Raw genomic sequence first — 22,035 nt, 5'->3', positions numbered from 1 at the left:
CGTCTTTGTTTTTAATCAACAAATCAAAATTAAAGTTCCAAACCAAATAAAAGCGTCTGGGAGGCATGTGGATAAAAAAGAAAAACAGTGGTGAAAGGAGCAGTTGTTATCTAAATAACGATTGTCAAGTTTCAATCTTCAGGCCCAGGCGTATAATTTAAAAAAATAAATTTATTATATTTTTGTATAATTTTTTAATTCCAATTTTTTCGTCCAAGTTGGAAAACGTTTGAAATAATTTACAGAAATCTGAAATGTCTGATTGGGACGCTGAGGAATTTGAGCCTGAGGCTCCAGGGAGTAAAGCTGCGGTGCCTGTCAGGTAAACTCTAAATATGTGAATGAGATCCTTCCCATTTTTTCAGAACGTAGGCCGATTTATATATTTGTTGGGTCCGTTCTAGTATACGATTTTTGGACCCCATCCTCACCTCCCGCCCGTCCTCATATATTTTTGTACTTCAGTAATAGGTACATAGATATAAGATATACTATTGTTGATAAATTTTGGTATTGGTATTGAATAAAGTTGTTAAGAAGAAGAATTTTGTACTTCAGGACATACCTTGAATTTCTACAATTTTCAACAAAATTAGGATATATTTAGGATTAAGTTAGGTTAGGACACTTTCTGAGCCGAGCGCTTAGGCCAGGAGGCTAAGAACTGCAGCCACATGAGTTACTTTATCCATATGTTCAATAAGAGAAGTACGTTCAAAATTGATAAGGAGGGGGTCCTAAAATCGTTTTAGTTTTGATTGCCGGCATTTTTTGGTAATTTCTCCAAAAATCGTATACTAGGACAGACCCCATTTTTTTTTATATAACCCCTAAAATAAGTTTAAATCCCTGGTTTTGTAGTTGTTTTATTTCAGCTGCTTTAGGGACTATCGTAAGCATATTACCCAGCGAGCGACTCTCCATGGTAAATTGGCAATGCCCGATTCACAACGGTCCTTAAAACCCAACAGTTTGATCAAACTAAACCATGCATATTAAATTCTTGTTTAATTAAATAAAACTTTTAAATCGGACATTGCCATCTTTGCATATGGATTGAGGTTTCCCTGGAAATAATGTTGACAGTCTCTAAGAATTGTGAAGAAATTGGCTAATTTTCTAGGTAGGACAGATAAACTCTGTCCAGGACGGATATACAGTTCACTAGTTATTTTGTTAGGACAGATATACACTTTACAGTTGACATAGCTAATCCTCAGTTCTAAACGGATAAACATTAAACGATTTCTCTGTTCAGGACGGCAATATATTTCCTTAACACAATATACAATTTAAACACAACTTGTTCAGGACGGATACATATTTCCCTAATATACAATTAACTAATTCTGTGGTCAAGACTGATATACATTTAACAAATTTTCTAGATAGGACAGATATACATCAGATTAATTCTCTGGTTAGGACAGATATATATTAGTTTAATTCTCTGGTTGGGATTAATAAACATTTAATCAACTCTCAGTTCAGGACGGATGTATATTTTTCTAATTCTTAATATTTAAATAATTCTTTGTTCAGGACGGATAAATGGGACGGAGAGGACGAGGATGATGATATTAAGGACGCCTGGGATGCAGAAAGTGATGAAGAACAGAAATCTGAATCTGTTGATGTAATTAATCATCAGTATTTTTATTTATTAAAAACTCTTACGGGTCAAAATTAAAAAACTCAATTCAGGAGTATACATTTTTTAGAATGATTTTTGATTATCTTTGAAAAAAAAATAGACCTTAAAGGCATTTTTTCTTCCTTTTTAGTACTTATTTTCCAAAAATTAATATATTTTCCTTCAAATTGTTTCTCTTTCAGCAAACAAAATCTTAATAAAATTGTTGCACTCCTCGCAAACATACAAAAATGAAGGCAAAAATGAACCAAAAATGAAGGCAACCCCCCCCCCCCCTCACACACACATCAAATATGACATCTCCACCATTCCCCTTTGATAGAATACCCTTTTTTATTTAATTATTATTCAAAGATTCATGCTAAAATTTCGCGTTCCTTGCAGATCAGAAAACTTTGAGAAATTTTTTTTTGAAGGGACGTGGGAATGGGGTCAAAAGTAAACAAAATTCTTGAGATTGATCATTCTTGTTCAGGGTCCCGCTGAAAGTGCAATTTACCAGAAAAAGAAGAAGAAACCTTTAGCAGTGAGACTGGCGGAAAAGGTAAATTTTAATTGATTTGAAAACGTTATCTCCAAACCACAGGTTTTACTTTTTCTTCCCTTCCTTCAAACTTTAATTAATCGAAAAAATACAAATACGATATTGTGAATAAATGTTCAAACGTACATTAAAAATATATATGGAAATGCACGAATGCTCAAATTTATCAATAAAATTGCTTAACGCAATTTACTCTATATAAAGATTTATGAGATGAAAATTAACATGTTAATGCGCTGCGCACCGACGGCGGTCTGGGGGTTCCATGTCGGGTTCCTTTTCAGATCTACCCTTATTATTATTATTATTATTATATGGCATCTTGCATCTTTGAGAATCAGCCCCGTAACTTGAGACCATTATTTCCGAAGGCTGTCTGGGGATCCCACGTTGGAAATCTTTCATGATCTTATCTCTCATCCCCCGAATCGTATCTTTTGAGATACCCCCCCTCCCCTCCGGGGGTAAGATAGAGAAATGGACCTTCAATGTATTAAATTTTCAGGAGGAAGCTAGATTGAAGCAGCTACAAGAATTAGAAGCTCAAAAAGAAGATGACGATTATAAAAACACACCGGAGGGAAAACTGGAGGAAAAATTAAGGTAGTTTCCAATGCTTAGGTTTCATTTAATTTTGATGCGGATCCAGATCCTGGATCCGCGTTGAAAGAAATGGATCCGGATCCTGGTTCTCAACATTTCTTCACGATTCACTGATTTTTTTTAACAGACTAAAAGTTTTCAACATTTTTTTTAATGTGTTGAAACTTATTGAATCATTCAGATATTAGGGAGTGTTTATTAATATCTTATTATTTACCAAGTAAGATTTGTGTTTTAAGAGCAAAAATTTAATTTATTTTTGCAGGCTTCGGTTGATATTCTGCCAAAATATTGCGATCCAACGGATCCGGATTCTAAGCACTGGTAGTTTCAAGTTTTCTTATTTGGGATTTTTTAGAAATAAATGTACGCTGTACGGCGTACGCTAGCCTACACTCCGATTGTTCGGCGATTTGAACACCATTTCTCTTTTAGAAATAAACATACTGAGCTCTCTGCCCTCGATGTAAAGTCAGAGGCTTAAAGGGTATCGCTTCCTGTTCCTTTAACTTAATTTTTTTCATGGAGGTCGTAAAAACTGAAGAAGTGCCTCATTGGCTAAAGGTTGGGGTGGGCTAACGTTTTCAATTTTTTACCAATTTCTTTAAAATTTTGCAAGTTGGCATCATTCATTTTTGTGGTAGTTGTTCTAGAAGTGTCATTTGTGCTAGATGTGTCATTTGTGTAAATCCAACTTAACTGACAACCTCAAAGGCGCAGTTGTACTATAATCTACCAGGGGCAGCACTGATAAGTAATAATTGATGTGGGACCAGAATACCCTGTCGGTGTAAATTAAAGGGAGTGTTCGCGAAAAATTAAAGGTTATCTAGGCTTACGGTGAAAAATAAGCGCTTTTGATCGCTACTAATCTTACTTTTATCTGTTGCGTCTATAAGGAGAAAGTTGTTAAAAACTACTCATACCGAAGAACGTATCATCCATACAAATTCAGAAAGTTGCAGCATTCAACTCGGATCGTAAAAAATCAATTTAATTCCCAACAAATCATTCAGATATCACAAACAATAATCATTGATTATTTTTCGACGCTTTCGTATTTAGTTGATATTTCATAATATTTTTTTTATTTTTTATGATCTGATAGTTACTTTTGAAAACATTTATTCCTGTTTCGAGGATTTTTGATAATAAAAACGACATTTTTATATTTTCCAAGAATGTTCGAAAATCCAGCACAAGCGAAATATTATTAAAAAAAAAAAATCAAAAATATTATGAAATATTAACTATATACGAATGCGTCGAAAAATAATCGACGACTATTGTTAGTAATATCTGAATGATTTGTTTGGAATTAAATTGATAATTTTAAGATCCGAGTTGAATGTTGCAAATTTCATGAATGTGTATGGACGCTACGTTCATCAGCATGAGTCGTTTTTAACAATTTTCTTCATATAGACGCAACAGATAGAAATAAGAATAGTAGCGATCAAAAGCGCCTTTTTTTCGCCGTAAGTCTATACCCCCTTTCATTTTTCACGGACACTCCCTTTAAGTGACCCAACATTTAAAGAGGGGCACCGATTCACAACGGTACCCCTAAACCCTTTATCAGATCAATAATGTTGAAGATGACGCCGTTTTCTAGTGTTTAATTGATAATTTCCTTCGTAGCATCTCCTGCTGTAGAAATGTGAAAGTCACTTTTATAGAGAAACTGCAATTGAAAATAATCAGTTTTCAAAAATAATAATCATGGATATCTAATTCTAATCCAGGGTTCATCCCAGGTTTTTAGTGGCAGGTCAGGTTAAGAGTAAATCTGGCAGATTTTCAAAAAAAGGCAGAAATCCCCCCCCCCCCCCCGCCCCCCGACTCTCAGAAGTATGATTTATTGGTTGTGAGTGGGCGGGGGGATGAGGTTGCCAAATGTTTTTCATAATCAACCCCAATTACTCAATTTTGAGACATATTGAAATATTGGTGAAAAAGGAACATTTTCTAATTCCAAAAATAATTTTACCACTTTATAAATGTGTCATGCTCACATCTGGGAGTACAAGGTCGCAGCTTTGATTTGATAAGGGGGGGGGGGGGATAAAAATATGACAGGTTTACTAGTTGACGTAGGAGAGGGGTGCCGCAGGCTAAATTTTTTTTTACCTCAACCACAAAAGATTTACGGATCAAGGCTAAACAACTGATATTCAAATAAAATCATATATTTTCTGCAGTAATAATAAATCATTTCAGTTATTAACAAAACATTAGTACATTAAAAATATGTAATACTTATTACATTAACTAATTACACGGTATATTTTATTTTAGGTAGATATCTTGTCTGTTTTAAAATATGTCTTGGTTCTCTTACAAGCTTTTGAGAAGATATTTTGTATTTGCATGATAACAAAAAGTTGCATTTTTGTCCCAGATAATGTCCCCACCCCCCNGGGGGGGGGGGGGGGGGGTCCCTGGGTGCAGGGACTAAGGAATAGAAGGGAGATTTAACTGATGCGGTTCGCCCCCCCCCTCTGTCAATTTAATTGTGAAAAATGTACACCCCTGCAATTGTGGGGGGAAAATTATGGTATTTCCATGTCATTTGGATACTTTTTGTGGCATATTTTATTTGCTAAGACTTAATTTAAAGCATTTTTCGGTGAAATAGTTTTGTGGCATATTTTATGTTTTCACATATTGGAGGAGGCATAATTTGGATTGCATTTGTGGCAGGAGTTATGTTTCAGGGTATAACTTGTCGCATTTTTTATGATATAACATAATTTTGTGGCAGATTTTATGCATTTAGATTATGTTTGTGGCAGATGTTCTGAACTTTAATTGCATTTGTGGCAGATTTTATGTGTCAGGGTATATCTTGTGGCATTTGCTATGTGTTAACATAATTTTAAGCTCTCTTTTATAATTTGTGTGGCAGATTTTATGCATTTAGATTTTGTTTATGGCAGCTTTTCTGATACTCAATTGCATGTGTGGTAGATTTAATGTGCCAACACATTGTGTGGCATACTTAATGGCGGATCTTTTTATAAAAAAAAAGAATGTTACCAACTGAATATCTTAATTGGCATTTTTGGCTAAAATTGGCATTTTCTTCTGTTACTTGCTAAACTTGTCCCCCTAAACTGGCATGTTTTGGCTCAAAATTTGGAGTAGTTTTCCAAATTTGGACAGTTGGGTCAGGTAAACTGACCCACATTTGCTCTGGAGTAACCCTGATCTAATCGAAGGCTCTAACATTGTAAATCGCTCTTTTTATATAGAGTTACTTGAAATTACGTCTTTTGACCCCCTGAAAATCTTGTTAAATTGTCTTTGTTTAGAGCACAGAAGATGGCTGAGGAGGGTGATCTTGAACTAGCTCGTGAACTACTAGGAGCTAAAGAAGAGATGGCAGACAACTCGGGGATTAATTTCAAACCACAAACGAAGGAGGACTTTAAAACTCTTAGGAAACACATCATCAACGTTGGGAATGCTTGAACGGTTTTATTTAAAAATCAATCTTATCTCTTAGCTTGTTTGTTTTCTCTTGCAAGATAACTTTGTTAAACTACATATTTTCGAGCCAATTATTACATCCGTAAAAAAAATATTTTCTTGAACAGTTGCACGTTTCAGTAATGTTGTTTTAAAAAAACATTGGTATTAAAAAACACATTAGATGTACCAAGATTATGTAATCAAGCCAGAACAAAAAAGTGTAAGTCTGTACGAGTAATTCAGCCATGTCTGTCAAATAAAATTGTCAATTTTTTCTTTTTCCATCCCCCCCCCACCCCCCCCCCCCCCCGACAAAACAATTAAAAATTATATATAGTGTTAGGCACTCCCAGATCGATGATTTATTGATTGCAGTGACGAACTCCTGAAGAAACTGAAACCTCTAGAATCTTCCGAACATTTTTTCGACTTCGCGGCCGAACTTATTGATGGATTGTGTATGAAACTTAACGTAGCAACTTTGAAAAAGGTTCGAAATTCAGCTCAAGCCTTCGAGTCAACGAAGCTGAAAGAGGAGAAATTAGCGAAGGCTAAGAAGGGGAAGGCGGGAGGAAAGGCTACGATCAAAATGGAGACGGATCGGTCGATGTTTGGTCGCGGGGTCGACGATGGTTACAACGATATGGACGACTTCATGTGATCATAAATATTATCGGCTCGTGTTATATTTTCTTTAAAATAAAGGAGAGGGCTTCTCATATTTAGCTTAAAATTGTTTCAACCATAGGAACAAACCCTTGAAAATAATTGTTTAACTGTTAAACGCTTGTAACATCATCAAAATATATTCTTCGTACCAAAATGTTAATTTAGAGACGGATAGTGAGAATTTTGAAAACTCTTTTTTTCTTTTTTCACAGGTGTAAGGGGCGAGGGGACGTTATCAAACCTAGATCGTAGTTTAAAGACAAATTATTTCATGTGATTGTCAATTTTTTAACACACGAAATATGATTGAAAGAACCGAAAAATCATTTCTGAAATTGTTTTGTTTCTTAGATTTATTAAGGGTGAAACTAAAATATCGAAAATGTTAAATCCCTATTGCACCAGTTAAAAATAATTCGGTAGCAAATTTGAAGAAATATTATTTTTTTTCCGACAATCAATCATTATGTGCAACTAACCTTTGCCCGATTTTACGACATTTGAACATTAGTTCAGTAAACGTTATGTTCAGGTGTAATAATTTATCTCTTGGAACATTTTAGTGGCAATCGTGGAGAAACTTGTTTTCTGTAGAAATCATCATTGAAGTAGAAATTGTATTGATTTCTAGGACGACGACTGTAGTTAATCCGTGGTGCCAATGGATAAAGAAATACCTTTTTGTTGATTTTTTTTTTAAGTTTAGATAATTCTTTTTTTTAAAATAATTTTTATTATATGATTTATCTAAACCTAACTAAATTTTTCAAAAATATGTATCTTAAATCAAAGATTTTGATTTTCTTCNCGACGGTTTTCCCGGACGCTTAAGTACCCCTATTAAGGCTATTTACTTAATGTGATAGAAATCCATAACATTTGATACATATTTGGAAAGCCCTTGGGCTGTACTTAAATAATCTGAAAAAGAAATTGATAAATTTTAAATATTGCAATATCAAGTTATTAAGCAAAATATTTGTAAAAGCTAAAAGTGCGCGAAATATGATAAATAACACATTTTTGAAAAGCCCTTGCCAAGGCGAATTCAAATATGCAAAAATTTCAGAATTTGCCAAAACTAAATTTGTATTCAAGGAAAACTGAAAGGCATCGCATAATTTCTTCGCAAAATTTTTGAAATCTGCTACCTTTTGTTCAAGGCTATAAGAGCCAGAAAAAGTTGAAATCAAATGACCGGAAGTGGGTCTAAATATGGATTTAGTGTAGTAAAGGTAAAAAAGGCAATTGGGCAGTATACCAAAGGACTCGTGTAGTTGCTTTAAAAGCCTCGCTTCAAGTCTTAAGTAAGGGGCATGTGATTTTTAGAAAAGTCAAAATACCTTTTTAAATAATACCTCCAAAAAACTTTGGGGGGGGGGGGGGGGTCCCTGGGTGCAGGGACTAAGGAATAGAAGGGAGATTTAACTGATGCGGTTCGCCCTACCATATGAATATGCGTGCTTTGCAGATGGGTACTCCATTTGTATAAAAAATAATCAAAATAGGTTATTGAACTTCAGACAAATATTTCTTATACAAATGGAGTACTCGTCTGCAAAGCATGAATAATCATAAGGTAGGGCGAACCGCGTCAGTTATATCTCCCTTCTATTTCTTATTCCCTGGGGATAAGGCTCCACGTGACTAAAAACTAATTAATGGATTTTGAAAACTACCCAAAAATTATTTCGGATGCCATCAATCATAAAACCCGTGTCGGTTATTCAGTGTTAAAACAATGCAAACTTTTTATAATTAAAGAATTAATTTTATTGTTAGTTATTACAGAAGTATAACCGTATATTAAACTATGATTTGAACTCTAAAATCTGAGGTATTTATTAAATATTTGATTTTTGAATTCAACTTGGCGTATTCCTTGTAACTCTGTTTATTCATGAAATATGGACCTGTCTTGCAGTAAATATGCGGGGAGTTCAAAAATTATAAATCTACGCGGAATTTCGTTATTTCCAGAAATTTTCAATTGTTTATTATTTTTATCAGTTTCAGCAGGAACCTTAATTGGTCCAAATCGTCCGGGAAAAATTGGAAATCCTGGCTATCAATAATTTGAATAAAATCTTACTTCATGGGACGCGTATTTTCAAGTGAACCTCCAGACAAAGATGGCAATGCCAGTTTCACAACGGCCGAAACCATTATCTGATCATTATTGTGGAAGATATCATCGTTTTTCTAGGTTTAAATATGTTTCATTCGGATATTGTTTTCCTGCAGTGTAAATGCACTTCTGTAGAAATGAACTGCCAATTGAAAATAATCAGTTTTCAAAACTAAAAAAGCAGATATCTTACTCATAAAAAGCTTTTCAGGTTACTTTTTTGAATCAGGCTTTGCCATTTTTGCACTAGACGGCCACTAGAAATGTGCTTTTGATCCCTTTAATTTCTTTCGCTGTTATATGTATGAAAAATTAGATTAGTAAGAATCTGAACATTAATTGATGGCAAGTCAAAAAAATCTTTAATTCTTTATGGATATATGTACACTGTACCACATTATGTATTTAAACGCAATGTTTGTTGGGACAACTTGTGCATAAAAAACAATGTCTGAGTGAAAAGTAAACACGCAACCCCCCCCCCCCTAATCTTTTTACGCACTCTTAAACTTTAACTCCTTGAACCGTGCAGGAGAATTTATTGAATATCAAATATGTATAAAATATTTAAAAGGTGATTTAAACGGTAGTTGTTCTTCTCTAGCTCTATGATGAGGTTGGATACCGTAGGTACGTTGATAAAAAAAATGTACTGGGTTTCAACGTCACTCATATCCTTTGTGGGTATACAGATTCCGAAACAGCGGATAAGTGAGATAATTGTAATATGAGGAAAAGAAAGATCAAATGGAGGATGTGGTACCAGTAAAAAAGCCGTCGGACGGTACAAACCAAAGACTTACAAACAGTACAAACGTCGGACCAGTAGAAACGACGGTTTATAAGTACCAACGTCGGACTGCAGTACAAACGTCGGACTAAGGAAAAAACATTCATTTTAATTTTAAGATTTTTAAAAAAAAGTTATTTCTTTTTACCGAAAGGTCTAAATAAAATCATCCCAAAGGAACCATGGAGTTCTTGATGACACTAACTTAAACATACGCATCCCTATATCTTCGCAACCTGATGGGTTGATTTTTTCAAACTTAAACTGTTTATGATCGTTTAGATTTCTTAGGTAGAAATATCAAAGGTCTACGACACTGGGTTGCAAAGATATAGGCGTTGAAACATCAGCGCTTGGCACAAGAACTCATCTCCTTTTGAGTCTGTTAGTCTGTTGTTTATACAGTGCTACTTTCAAAGGTTTGAGACTTTCTTCAGTTATCTTTGATTTTTGTCACAATAAGTGCAGATTGAGTTTTAATTTATTTCTTATAACAATGGTCTTTAAAAAAAAAACTCGATTAACCAAAGACCGGCGTTTTTCCTTATAAATGTACCCGTCCTACGTTTGTACGTTCTACATTTGTACTGTCCGATCTTTGTAACGTCCGACGTTTGTACTCGTCTGACGTTATGGAAGTCCTACGTTTGTACAGTCAGATCTTTGTAACGTCCGACGTTTGTACTTGTACCGAGGATGTCATTTAAAGAGGAGAATTCACAAATGTTTAAGTGGGTTATTTTGGACAAAACCTAAAATCTTTTACTTTCTCATGATTTTTTTGTAGTTCTTGTTTTTCTGATTGCTATACCTGGAACATGGTCTAAAATATTTCCTCAATCCTCTTCCTACACTCCCAAACTCCCATCATACATTCCCAAAACCTACTTCACCCAACCTCACTCCCCCTCATCCTATGTAAACCGTCGCCTATCCCCTCATCCATATGTTAAACCTTCATATTCCCCCCAAACCTACTCCAAACCAATGTACTTCCTAAAACAATCCCATGCTAAACCAATCTACTCCCCTCAAACCTACGCTAAACTAAATTACTCCCCCAAATCCTACGTTAAACCAATTTACTCCTTTCACTCTTACCCTAATCCAACTTACTCTAATCAACGTCACTTTTATTCTCCCTATTCTAAACAAACCTACACCCTTCTCCATTCCGCCCCATATATTCCATCCTTTTCTTCTCACGTTAATTCTTCCTCAAATATCCTTTCCTCTTCCCTACCTATAGCATCCACCACATTATCCCTCTCCTCCCCTGCCTTTTCTACACTTTCATCTGCAATGCCTACATCTACCACATTATCCCTCTCATCACCTGCCTTTCCTACACCATCATCTTCAATGCCTACAGCTACCACATCATCCCCCTCCTCACATGCCTTTTCTACACCATCATCCTCAATGCCTACATCTACCATATCATCCTCCTCCTCACCTGCATTTTTTACACCATCATCCTCAATGCCTACAGCCACCACATCATCACCCTCCTCACTTGCCTCTTCTACACCATAATTTTCAATGTCTACATCTACTACTTCATCTCCCTCCTCTCCTGACTTTTCTACACCATCATCTTCAATGCCTACATCTACCACTTCATCTCCCTCCTCGCCTGCTTTTTCTACACCATCATCTTCAATGATTTCTTCTACATTAGCTACTTTAACAACCTTCTCAACTTTGTCTAAATCATCAAGGAATCAAACAGAGACTGCCACTGTTCTTGAGTAAGTATCTGACATCTATTAAAAATACATTAAATCATACAAAGTTAAAATAGAGTCATATAAAGGATTTCAGGGATTACGTCAACTTACTACTTTTTAACTATACAAAGTACATATTATGCTATGCAATAGCCTAAAAGAATTGTTTTTCAAGACTTTAATATGTAGTCTGTATTTTGTGTGGAAATTTCAAGTCATCAAAAAGTACAATATATGTATTGTTGAAACTAAATCCATATTCATGATTGGTACGGTGGTACATCTTTTATTCCTCTCCTAGATGTCACTTCATTTTTAAAATGTTCAGTCTGTTTTAAAATCTTTAATTTCCCATGTTAGCTGGCTGATATTGTGACTTATTTTGAAAACACAAAGCTCGTTAATAATCTTGCAGAACTTGAACTTGATGGAGCAATTAAATCCCTGTGTCCCTCGACAATACATCGAAATAAAGGATTTGAGACTATTTTTACATCACTACTTGCCTATGTTGGCTAAAAATAGAAAATTAAATATTTGTTAAATGTTTTTTGTTGAAATAGAATCGGCATAGAAGATCATGAATATCCAGTTCCTGATGTTTCTGATCCAGTTAATGCAATTGGTTCCGATACTGCTGGGATAGTGGAGAAAGCTGATGAAGCACTAGTTGATGAAGCTGAAGCAAATAACAATCTGGTATCTAGAATATTTATTTATCGTGATGGCTACACTCAATACTGGAGATGTAAATTTATTTTTGAACCTTATTTAGTTGGGATAGATTTACCCAATTAACTTTAAATTCTCCGAGCTATAACATCTTGTATTGTGGATATCAAGATCAATCAAGATCTTTTGTTAATATGCAGATTAATTTAAGCTTTACTCGATATTCCGCATGGTGATATGTATAAATGAAGGGATTAGGTATTGATTCTCAAATTAAACGTGCCCACAGTGGGTATCAAGGTCAATCAATATGGTTATTTATTATAACTAAGGACAATACTTGCTAAGCGATTTTAGGATCAATGCTTGATGAGCGGAGGAAGGCACACCACACCATTTTTTCGTCCGCACCACAAATGACGTCACAATTTACAATTATTTCTTCCGACCACACCTTTTTTTTTCCGGTCGTTGCTTCTGTGTTTTCAGATGATATATATTTTTATGTCCTATTATACTTTTTTCGAATTTAAGCAACGTCATGTTATCTAATATGATTTAATTTAGTTTAAAATACATGTTGTTTGAAAGTTAAAACGATATTTAAGCCCATTTGGCACAAAACGGAAAATACCTGTTTTTCGTCCGGACCACACTTTTTTCTGTTATTTTCTTATTTTACTAGTAAACTGCAACTTTTATGTGATGGTCGCTACTCGCTGGGATATTTAGAATCTAAAACTAAAAAGCATAGCATGTGGTTTTGATTTGCTCGAGGTAGTATGAAATAAAAATTTCCATGAATTGTTTTAGTCCTATTGTACGAGAGAAGGGGTGCAGAGGCGCCATGAGCCTCGCAAAAATGTTCTCCGAGCCTCCAGGTTTGCTACATCTCCGAGTCTCCGCCATTTTGTCTCCCCTCCCCACAATTTGATCTGCTCTTGCTGTTTTTTTTTTACCTTTCATGGCTTAACCAACCAAATATCAAAATATATCTCTTCATAGTAGACTCAGCAAAAGTTTAAAGAATCGTTTAATCGACATTTTTGAAACATTAATTCATTCAATTGATCCTAAGTTGTTTTTTGTAAAAATTTTACATAAAGCTTGTATCAGTAAAAGGCGACCTTTATAAGCTACTTTAATATCTCTGAAGACATCATGATTTGAAGAGTATATTAACTCTATTGAGTCTTTAGCATTAAATTTAATCATAAAAATACAATTTAATGAGGGACTGTGCAATAGTAACAGGTATAGTGACAGGTAGATTAGGGGGGAAGGCAACCTGCTTCGTTTGACTTCCTTTCCCGCAGGTTTTTGGTGGATATATAAGCCAAATATTTTTATTGGAGACCAAAATGCGGGGCTTGGAGACTGAATGGTGGCTTGGAGATCCATTTTGGGGGCTCATGGCGCCTTTTCACCCCATTCCTCATTGTACCTTCATAAGTGGTTATTCTTTACAAAAAAAAAACAGAATGAAATGTTTTAACATGACATGGCTCAAAATTTGAATAATGTAATGTAAAGTAAACTAAAGAATGTAAACAATGTCGGACGCAAAAAAGGTGTGGTTTGACATCCCTCCCTCGTATGATCTTCCTGCATAAGATGGAGATGCTTGATCCCGAGATTTAAAATAAGTCTGTACTAGATATCCAAATCGTCACTCCTTGAAGTTAAAAAACGTTTTACTCATAAAAAGAATTATCTTTTTTTATGATTAATGAATTTTAGAACTCTGTATCTGTTTCCAGTACAGCTAAGGATGAGGAGAAGCCATCCAACTCATCTCCTTCCAAACCAACCCCAACCAAGTCATCTTCTTCAAAATACTCACCAACCAAGCAAACCTCTTCCAAACCAACCTCTACTAAGTCCTCGCCTAGCAAGCCTTCATCATCCAGGCCTTCCACTTCCAAACCCCCCCTTACCAAACCTACTCTGTTAAAGCCCAATTCCACAATTTCGATGATTAAGCCAAATAATGACTCCGAGCAGTCCCCTGAGCTGCCAGGTCCTGATAATAATTACGGGTTTCCTTCAGGGTTTGGAAAGGCAGGAAAAGATTTTCCAATCATTGATCCCAACAATATTCCGATAACCAGTTTCTCCTGTGATGATAAGGTTGTAGGAGGGTAAGTACCATTAAGTAACGTTTTAATAATATCATGAAAGATTGCATACCTGTAGGTGGGTAGAGATAATTTGATACAATAATTTGTTTCTTTAAAAATCTGTATGAATTATTTAGACAGACATCAAATCAAGAACAAGTTGAGATGCCTTAAATTATGGTTATTTGAATATCAGATGAAAGTTTTGCTACGAATACAATTATTAGATCGGCTTCAAACCAATAAATTATTTATTGTAGATACTACGCAGATATTGAAACAAGATGCCAGGTCTTTCATATTTGTGTAGGTAGCATCAAAATTCAAAACATAAATAATATAAATTATAGCTATCATATTTAAGTAATAATTAGTACACGATTATTTTGTTCCCTGGTTTTGGGCTGAAAGGGATCGACGCAAGCGTAAAAAGGGACTGTAAGTGTAATTTCAATGGACTCTCTCAATGTCTGATTTGCACGGTACCCTTGAAACTTTAGTCTGATAAAAAATGTGGAAGATGCTGTCGTTTTCTGACTCGATAAGTGTTTATTTCTGTGAGTTTCTTTGTTGCTTCTTATAAACAAGAAATGCGCAAATCACTTTCGCAGAGCAAATAAAAACTTAGATGAACAAATACATGCAAAGGATACTTGATCAGACAAAGCTTAACGTTGTAAATTGGTCATTGCCATCTTTGCATGGAGAATCACTTCAAATTACGCTCACAGTCCCTTTAAGTTAGATTACAAATTTGTTCCTTAGACATATTCTAAAATATTAATGTACCTTGGAATCTTTGATGTATTTAAAAATTTATAAAAACAATGTTTTTTTAGTTTTTGTCCAAAAAGCACACTGTTCCCTAATATTTGTCTAAATAGAACACTGTTCAGGTTTTGTAATGTTCTCTAATGTTTGTCCAAATAGAACACTGTTAAGGGGTTCTGTTACCTGTAATGTTCTCTAATGTTTGTCCAAATAGAACACTGTTAAGGGGTTCTGTTACCTGTAATGTTCTCTAATGTTTGTCCTAATAGAACACTGTTCAGGCTCTATAGTGTAATGTTCTCAAATGTTTGTCCAAATAGAACACTGTTAAGGGATTCTGTTACCTGTAATGTTCTCTAATGTTTGTCTCCAAATGAAACACTGTTTAGGTTCCGTAATGTTTCCTAATGTTTGTCCAAATAGAAAACTGTTTAGGTTCTGTAATGTTTGTCCAAATAGAACACTGTTTAGGTTCTGTAATGTTCTGTAATGTGTGTCCAAATAGAACACTGTTTAGGTTCTGTAATGTTCTCTAATGTTTGTCAAAATAGAACACTGTTCAGTTTCTATAGTGTAATGTTCTCAAATGTTTGTCAAAATAGAACACAGTTAAGAAACACTGTGCTGTGCAGGTTCTGTAATGTTCCCTAATGTTTGTCCTAATAGAACACTATTTAGGTTCTGTAATGTTCTCTAATGTTTGTCCATATAGAACACTGTTTAGGTTCTGCAATGTTCTTTAATGTTTGTCTAAATAGAACACTGTTCAGGTTCTGTAATGTTCTCTAATGTTTGTCTAAATAGAACACTGTTCAGGTTCTGTAATGTTCTCTAATGTTTGTCTAAAAAGAACACTGTTCAGGTTTTGTAATGTTCCCTAATGTTTGTCCAAATGGAACACTGTTTTGGTTTTGTAATGTTCCTAATTGTTGTCCAAATGGAACACCGTGCAGGTTCTGTAATGTTTCCAAATGTTTGTCCAAATAGAACACTGTTTAGGTTCTATAATGTTCTCTAATGTTTGTCCAAAAAGAACACTGTTTAGGTTCTGTAATATTCTCTAAGGTTTGTCCGAATAGAACACTGTTTAGGTTCTGTAATGTTCTCTAATGTTTGTCCAAATGGAACACTGTTCCATCAAGGATACACTGCCTGTTCTATCTGGTCAGGTTAGTTCTATAGTTTATTGCCGATGGATATCAAGATCCAAAGCCGTATTAATCTCTAATTTTCTAATCCCTTTATATTTGAACAAAATTGTGCAATCTTTAGATATTTTTGTCCTTGCAAATATCACAGTTTGAAATGTTTAAGGTTCATAACATCAGAGGTTGAAACTTTTGTGCAACATTAATCTTGAACGCTTAATCTCTTTATCCCTCAATCAAAGTTTTTCCCTGCAGGGTTACCCTGCACCACGGATATCCAAGAGATATAAAAAATTAAACCGTAGTTCTGAATAAGATGGAGATCAATGCTTGATCCCGGCATTTACATCAAGTTCCGACCTCTGGTTTCAAAGATAAAGGGATTAGAAAATAAGCGGTTAAGATTCCAGTTGCTTAATCCAATTCTGCATTTAACAAATTCATCTTAAAACTAACCAAACTCAAACGTATGTCAAATAGAAACAAAAACCTCATTTACAACCCTGTTGTTAAGTAAGGAAATACTCAGTAAATGATTAAAAAAAGGGGAAAGTAAGGAAAATTTAAAAATACATAGCAAAACTTTAAAAACCTTTAGAGCGCAAATGGTAAAAAAGTATTGAAAACAATAAATTGAAAGTTTGATACAAACAGAGTGAATCATATCACATCAAACTTTATCACTTTAGGAGTTGACTGTACAGAAGAGACTGTATCCCGAGAAGCTGATCTAGATGAACTGCTAGAAGCTGAAAGAACCTTTATTACTCTAGGACTAGAGGTTGAGAATCCCATTAAAGATTTACCTTGGAGAAACAGAGACAAAATATAGATTTTACCAAGTTAGAACAGTTTTAGGCTTATATCATATATATTTTTCTTTTTCTTTCCATGCTGAAACATTTTTTTGTAGTGCTATTTGAATATTTATATCCAAGGGCGTATACAGGGGGGCAAGGGGGGCAGTGCCCCTACCTAGAGCTGTAAAGGGGGGCGTTGCTGTTTTTTTCTGCTAGTTTTGTTTGATGGAGAGATAAAATAGTCCTATGTATAGTAATTGGACTGTATAATGTATGTGTACCTTTAAAGTATTATTGAAGCCAAATGTTTTGAATTTACAGTTCAAATTCTGACNCATCAAATCTGAATTCCTAATTACACCCCGGACATGATCAGTAAACCTACTTACTTAAATCATAAAATATTCAAATATTCCACCTAGAACTAAAGTAAATCGCATAATGTTTTTTAATGTAACTCCCTCCAATGTAGAGCAATTGAGAAGAACAAAAATGTCAAGGACGTATACAGGGGGGCAAGGCCCCCCCTAGATAAAGTAGTCCTATGTATGGTAATTGGACTATAAGTGTATGTGTACCTTTAAAGTGTATCTAAGAAGCCAAATGTTTTGAATTTACGGTTCAAATTTTTTTTTGGGGGGGGGGCAAAAAAAACTTTTTCGCTTCGCGCATATTTTGCCCCAACATAGATTTATTTCTGTATACGCCCTTATTTATATCTTAAAGTCTTTTAGATTAGGAAAAGCAATTGTGTAAAAGTTTACACACCTCAGGCTTTTGTGCAGCCGATTCTGAAAACTTAAAATTTCACTTTTAAAACCTTAAAACTCAAATCTAAGGAATAAAAGTAAATAAATGTTACATTTTTTGTGTTTTTTATTCTTGAACTGTGGATGATCATGGCATTGATCTCCAGCATTTACACATACATATCTTCGGATTCATTTTATTCCTCCTCGATATCCCATGATGGTCATCCCCTGCAACACATTGAACATCAAGATCAAGCGTTCAAGAATAACGCGATACTCCGCACAGAAGTTCAGATTTCTGATGTAAATATAAATTGTCCCACCATTTTAGTTTCGATGCTTAGATTTAATATACAGAGCGTACCAGGCCTGTAGCCAGGGGGGTGCAGGGGGACAGGTGCACCACCTTTCTTCTGAAAGGGGGGTGCAATGACGAATTTACACCCCCCCTCCCCCGTCCCATAAAAGAAATTGTTTCTCATAATTTTCTAAAATCCATTTATTTTGGAATATAATAGCCATTTTTGGGATTTTAAAGACACTATTCTGGGCGAAATTATTTGTCATTTTTAGTTAAAGTGGAAGAGTTTTTTTTGAGTACTCAAAAATTCACTAAGAATGTCTGAATGTCTCAATGTCAATAAATAAACTCTTTTAAACAAAATATTAGAAATTAGCATTATTTTTTATTCATCTTCATATTATCATAATGACGCCGAGGGGCAAGAAGCATTGATTTTAAATAATGAATTTTTTCCTTCAGCTAAAGTACCATTCATTTAATTTTTAATGTATATTGTATATGTAAACTGAAAAGTTTCATACACTAAAATGTAACCCTTAAAAGCTCAAATACACTTGTTAGTCTTTATAGTGTGCATTGACAATGTAATAAAAACAACAATATACATGTTGTAAAAACAAACCAAGTAATATTTAAAAAAAAAAAAAATGTTGCCCCCCCCCCCCCCTTGGAAATATCCTGGCGATGGGCCTGGAGCGTACCATATCATATTAGATTATCTCCAAGCTTAACGCCAAAATACGCACATAATATTAAAAAACCTGGAATTTTCTGCAAGAAAATTTTTATATTAGCTTCATTATATTTTCTGATTGGTCCCTAAAATCTTGAACGATCTTTAATATGATGTGGGACCCAGGCGCGGATCCAGGGGGGGGGATGAAGGGGTCGAAGATTAGATCTTATATCTTTATACAACTTGCAAACTTTTAATTCTCATGTTTTATAGTAGTTTCCATTATAAATAATTTATTTTTAAAATTTTAATGTGCAATGTCCAGATTAAACTTACAAAAATTTAATGTTTTTTGACTTTTAAAAGGTATTATACGACAATTTATGAGAAGGTTTCAACATTTTAAAACAATTTATTCTGTTGAAGTTTACAAAACATGCAAATTTGCTACCCTCTAAGAAATTATAAGGCAAAAACGATAGTTTTTGGGTTTTTAAAACGATCGTTTTTTGTTCGTTTTTGCCTTATAGAAAAAAGTAAGTCTCGTTTTTATCTTCTTAAAATTATACGAACTGAATTTTCTGTAATTGTGTAATGTGCATGTGATTGTGAACTCAGAAACGTCAATCATGGATATAAGTTGTCTGCACCTCTGCACAAATGGTTAACAATAATAAGTTTATAGTTGTAATTTATGTATACGCCCCTGAAGCAAGAACATGATTTTCAGTTTGGCGGCCATGAAAGCGTACATTTGTACTTAAGCTTTCAGGACCGGTTTTCTAACAGACAAGATAAGCTGGAACCATATATAATTAGATCCACTTCTAAACATAACGTACGTGACCTCCATGACCCACTCTCATTTATCCATGATTTTCACGATGTAAATTAGTTCAAGTTGTACCGCAAAATTTGCAGTTCATCAAGCAAACAACGAGGCTCGAGCATTTTTCTGGACCGAGCGCTGCGGCTAGGATGGGCTAGGGGGCCGAGCGCTGCGGCCACGGGTTAGGTTAGTTAAGACACTTTCTGGACCGAGCGCTGCGACTAGGACAGGCTTAGGGACCGAGCGCCGCGGCTAAGACAGGCTAGGGGGCATGGCGATGCGGCCACATGACCATCTTTATCCGTGTGTTAAATAGATGCATGTACAAAATTAATAGGAGGGGGGGTCCTTATAGGGTTCCAAATAGAGTGATAACAGAAACCTTTAAATGAACAATTTTAAAAGTGCAAATCGTATATTTTTTCGGTTCATAGCAAAGGGTTCAATTTCTTATGACAAGAAGTTGCCCCCCCCCCCTCAATATACCTTACATATATCTCAGATTTAACATAAGGGTTTAAGTGGTAATGTGGCCGCAGTGGTAATTTCCTAATATACGATTTTTGGACCCCTCTCCCCTGCTATCACTTTTGTACATGGATATTGTATGATAGACATGGATATAATTGACCGCACCGCCCGGCCCCCTAGCCTGCCCTAGCCGGGGCGCCCGGCCCCCTAGCAGCTGTCATAGCCGCAGCGCTCGGCCCCCTAGCCTGTCTTAGCTGCGGCGCTCGGCCCAGAACTAAGCTAACTTGGAAATAAATTAATAAAGTTATTAATATGTCTACCTCAAAATACTTGAAATTAAGGTCCTGAAAAACTAACCGGAAAACCTCTAAATATGTATGACTTTCGTATATATATATATATATATATATATGTGTGTATTTTTAGGCTTGGAATACGTGAAAATACGTATTTGCCGTAAGCATGACTTGTATTTTCGTTAACCATTTCCTCAGTTAAACGTAAAAATACGTATTTTTAAGGCATATTTAAAGTCTTAAACAACTAATTACAACAACTATTACAATTATTACAACATGATCTCACAAATTTTTAAGTCCATTCATTAATATCAATTATTTTCAATCCAATCCAATATTCTTCAACACAAATTCATACCATCATCATTCCTTCATCTGTATTTTATCTAAATCAACATTCATATACGCATTTTGTCTGTATCTTCAACAATTACGTAATCAATATCTGGTAAACTTCATACCTTAACCATATACCTGTTCTAAGACCGTCTTTAAGTAGAACTTCTATATATAAAAAAAATAGAGAATTTACTGTCATTGATTCTAATGAACACATTAATTTGCTCCAAAATAAATTATAGAAATATGGAAACATTGTATTTGCCAAAATGTATTCATTAAATTTCTTATATAATAACAATACATCTTGAAAAAATTCTAAAATATTTTTTAATTCTGACTTGGTATCGCAAATATTTTGACAAATTACGTTGAAAAATATGTAAAATTTGTAAATAAAAACCTAAATACTTCGAAAAATCATTTGGTATAAAATTTACGAAAATGCACGTATTTTTAGGTGTGAATTAAAGTTTTTTAATTCTAAAAAACATACTATGTTTTAAGTAAAGAAAAACGTGAAAAATACATAAAAATCTGGAAAATATAAACATAAAAACTCGGTAAGAAGTATACGCAATTATTTGTAAAAATACGTTTCTGGGAAACCTAAGCCTTAAAAAATAGCTTGGTATGATAAATGCGTGAAAATACGTAAATACACGCAAGTTCTTATCATACGACTTTTATATACGAATTTTACCGTATATTTACCTAAATATATATATACCTATATAGAGGCTTAACTATTTTTAGGCTTTCGGGTTAGTAGGGTGTGTACAAAATGGATTGGTCCTCTGTCTATAAATAATATACAGTCATATTATTTGTTTTATTTAGGAAAAGGCGCTCTGAAGACGTGGCCAGGATTCAAAAAGGTCTACTTTGTTACCCCACTCGCCGAAGCTAATAACCGATAGAATGGATTCCTTGGTCGGGGATGATGAAAGGTAATCTCAATCTAGAATACTGCAATTCTTACGTAATGTACAGGGTGTCCCAAAAAACATGGGAATTCAGTGACGAATTCGATATCGTCTTTTCAAATAATTCTTCGATTTTGTATAGTGATACCTACTGAGAAAGCTGTAATCTGTAAGAGTTTCGTCTGCTATGTTTACATTTTGTTTGTTTATGTTTTGACTGCAACCGGTTGTACTTAGTAAAACAAGAAAATTACAGTATACAAACAGAGTAAACTTGTCCATATTCACTGTTCATCTTGCGGAGACATTATAGACACATCTTTTCAGTCTTTTACC

At 34.6% G+C, this 22,035-nt stretch overlaps 2 protein-coding genes across 2 annotated transcripts; both read left to right on the top strand.

The window, feature by feature from the left end:
• The first annotated feature begins 215 nt into the window (after positions 1-215).
• Positions 216-7,098, top strand: LOC111718441 (eukaryotic translation initiation factor 3 subunit J-A). Its single transcript, XM_023494035.1, has 6 exons — positions 216-322; positions 1,543-1,636; positions 2,130-2,198; positions 2,704-2,801; positions 6,116-6,244; positions 6,651-7,098. Exons 1-6 carry the CDS (start codon positions 255-257, stop codon positions 6,934-6,936), a joined length of 744 nt encoding a protein of 247 aa, XP_023349803.1. The 5' UTR covers positions 216-254; the 3' UTR covers positions 6,937-7,098.
• Positions 7,099-11,390: 4,292 nt separating this feature from the next.
• Positions 11,391-17,168, top strand: LOC111718438 (salivary glue protein Sgs-3). Its single transcript, XM_023494029.1, has 6 exons — positions 11,391-11,613; positions 12,156-12,291; positions 14,005-14,405; positions 14,645-14,694; positions 16,247-16,324; positions 16,993-17,168. The coding sequence occupies exons 1-6, from the start codon at positions 11,405-11,407 to the stop codon at positions 17,133-17,135; spliced, it is 1,017 nt and encodes a 338-aa protein (XP_023349797.1). The 5' UTR covers positions 11,391-11,404; the 3' UTR covers positions 17,136-17,168.
• Positions 17,169-22,035: the final 4,867 nt, after the last annotated feature.

The sequence above is a fragment of the Eurytemora carolleeae genome, unplaced genomic scaffold, assembly GCF_000591075.1.
Source record: "Eurytemora carolleeae unplaced genomic scaffold, Eaff_2.0 scaffold176, whole genome shotgun sequence".
In the NCBI taxonomy this organism is placed as follows: Eukaryota; Metazoa; Arthropoda; class Copepoda; order Calanoida; family Temoridae; genus Eurytemora; species Eurytemora carolleeae.
Note: the sequence above shows the minus strand (reverse complement) of the source record. Positions and strands in the feature narration are given on the sequence as shown.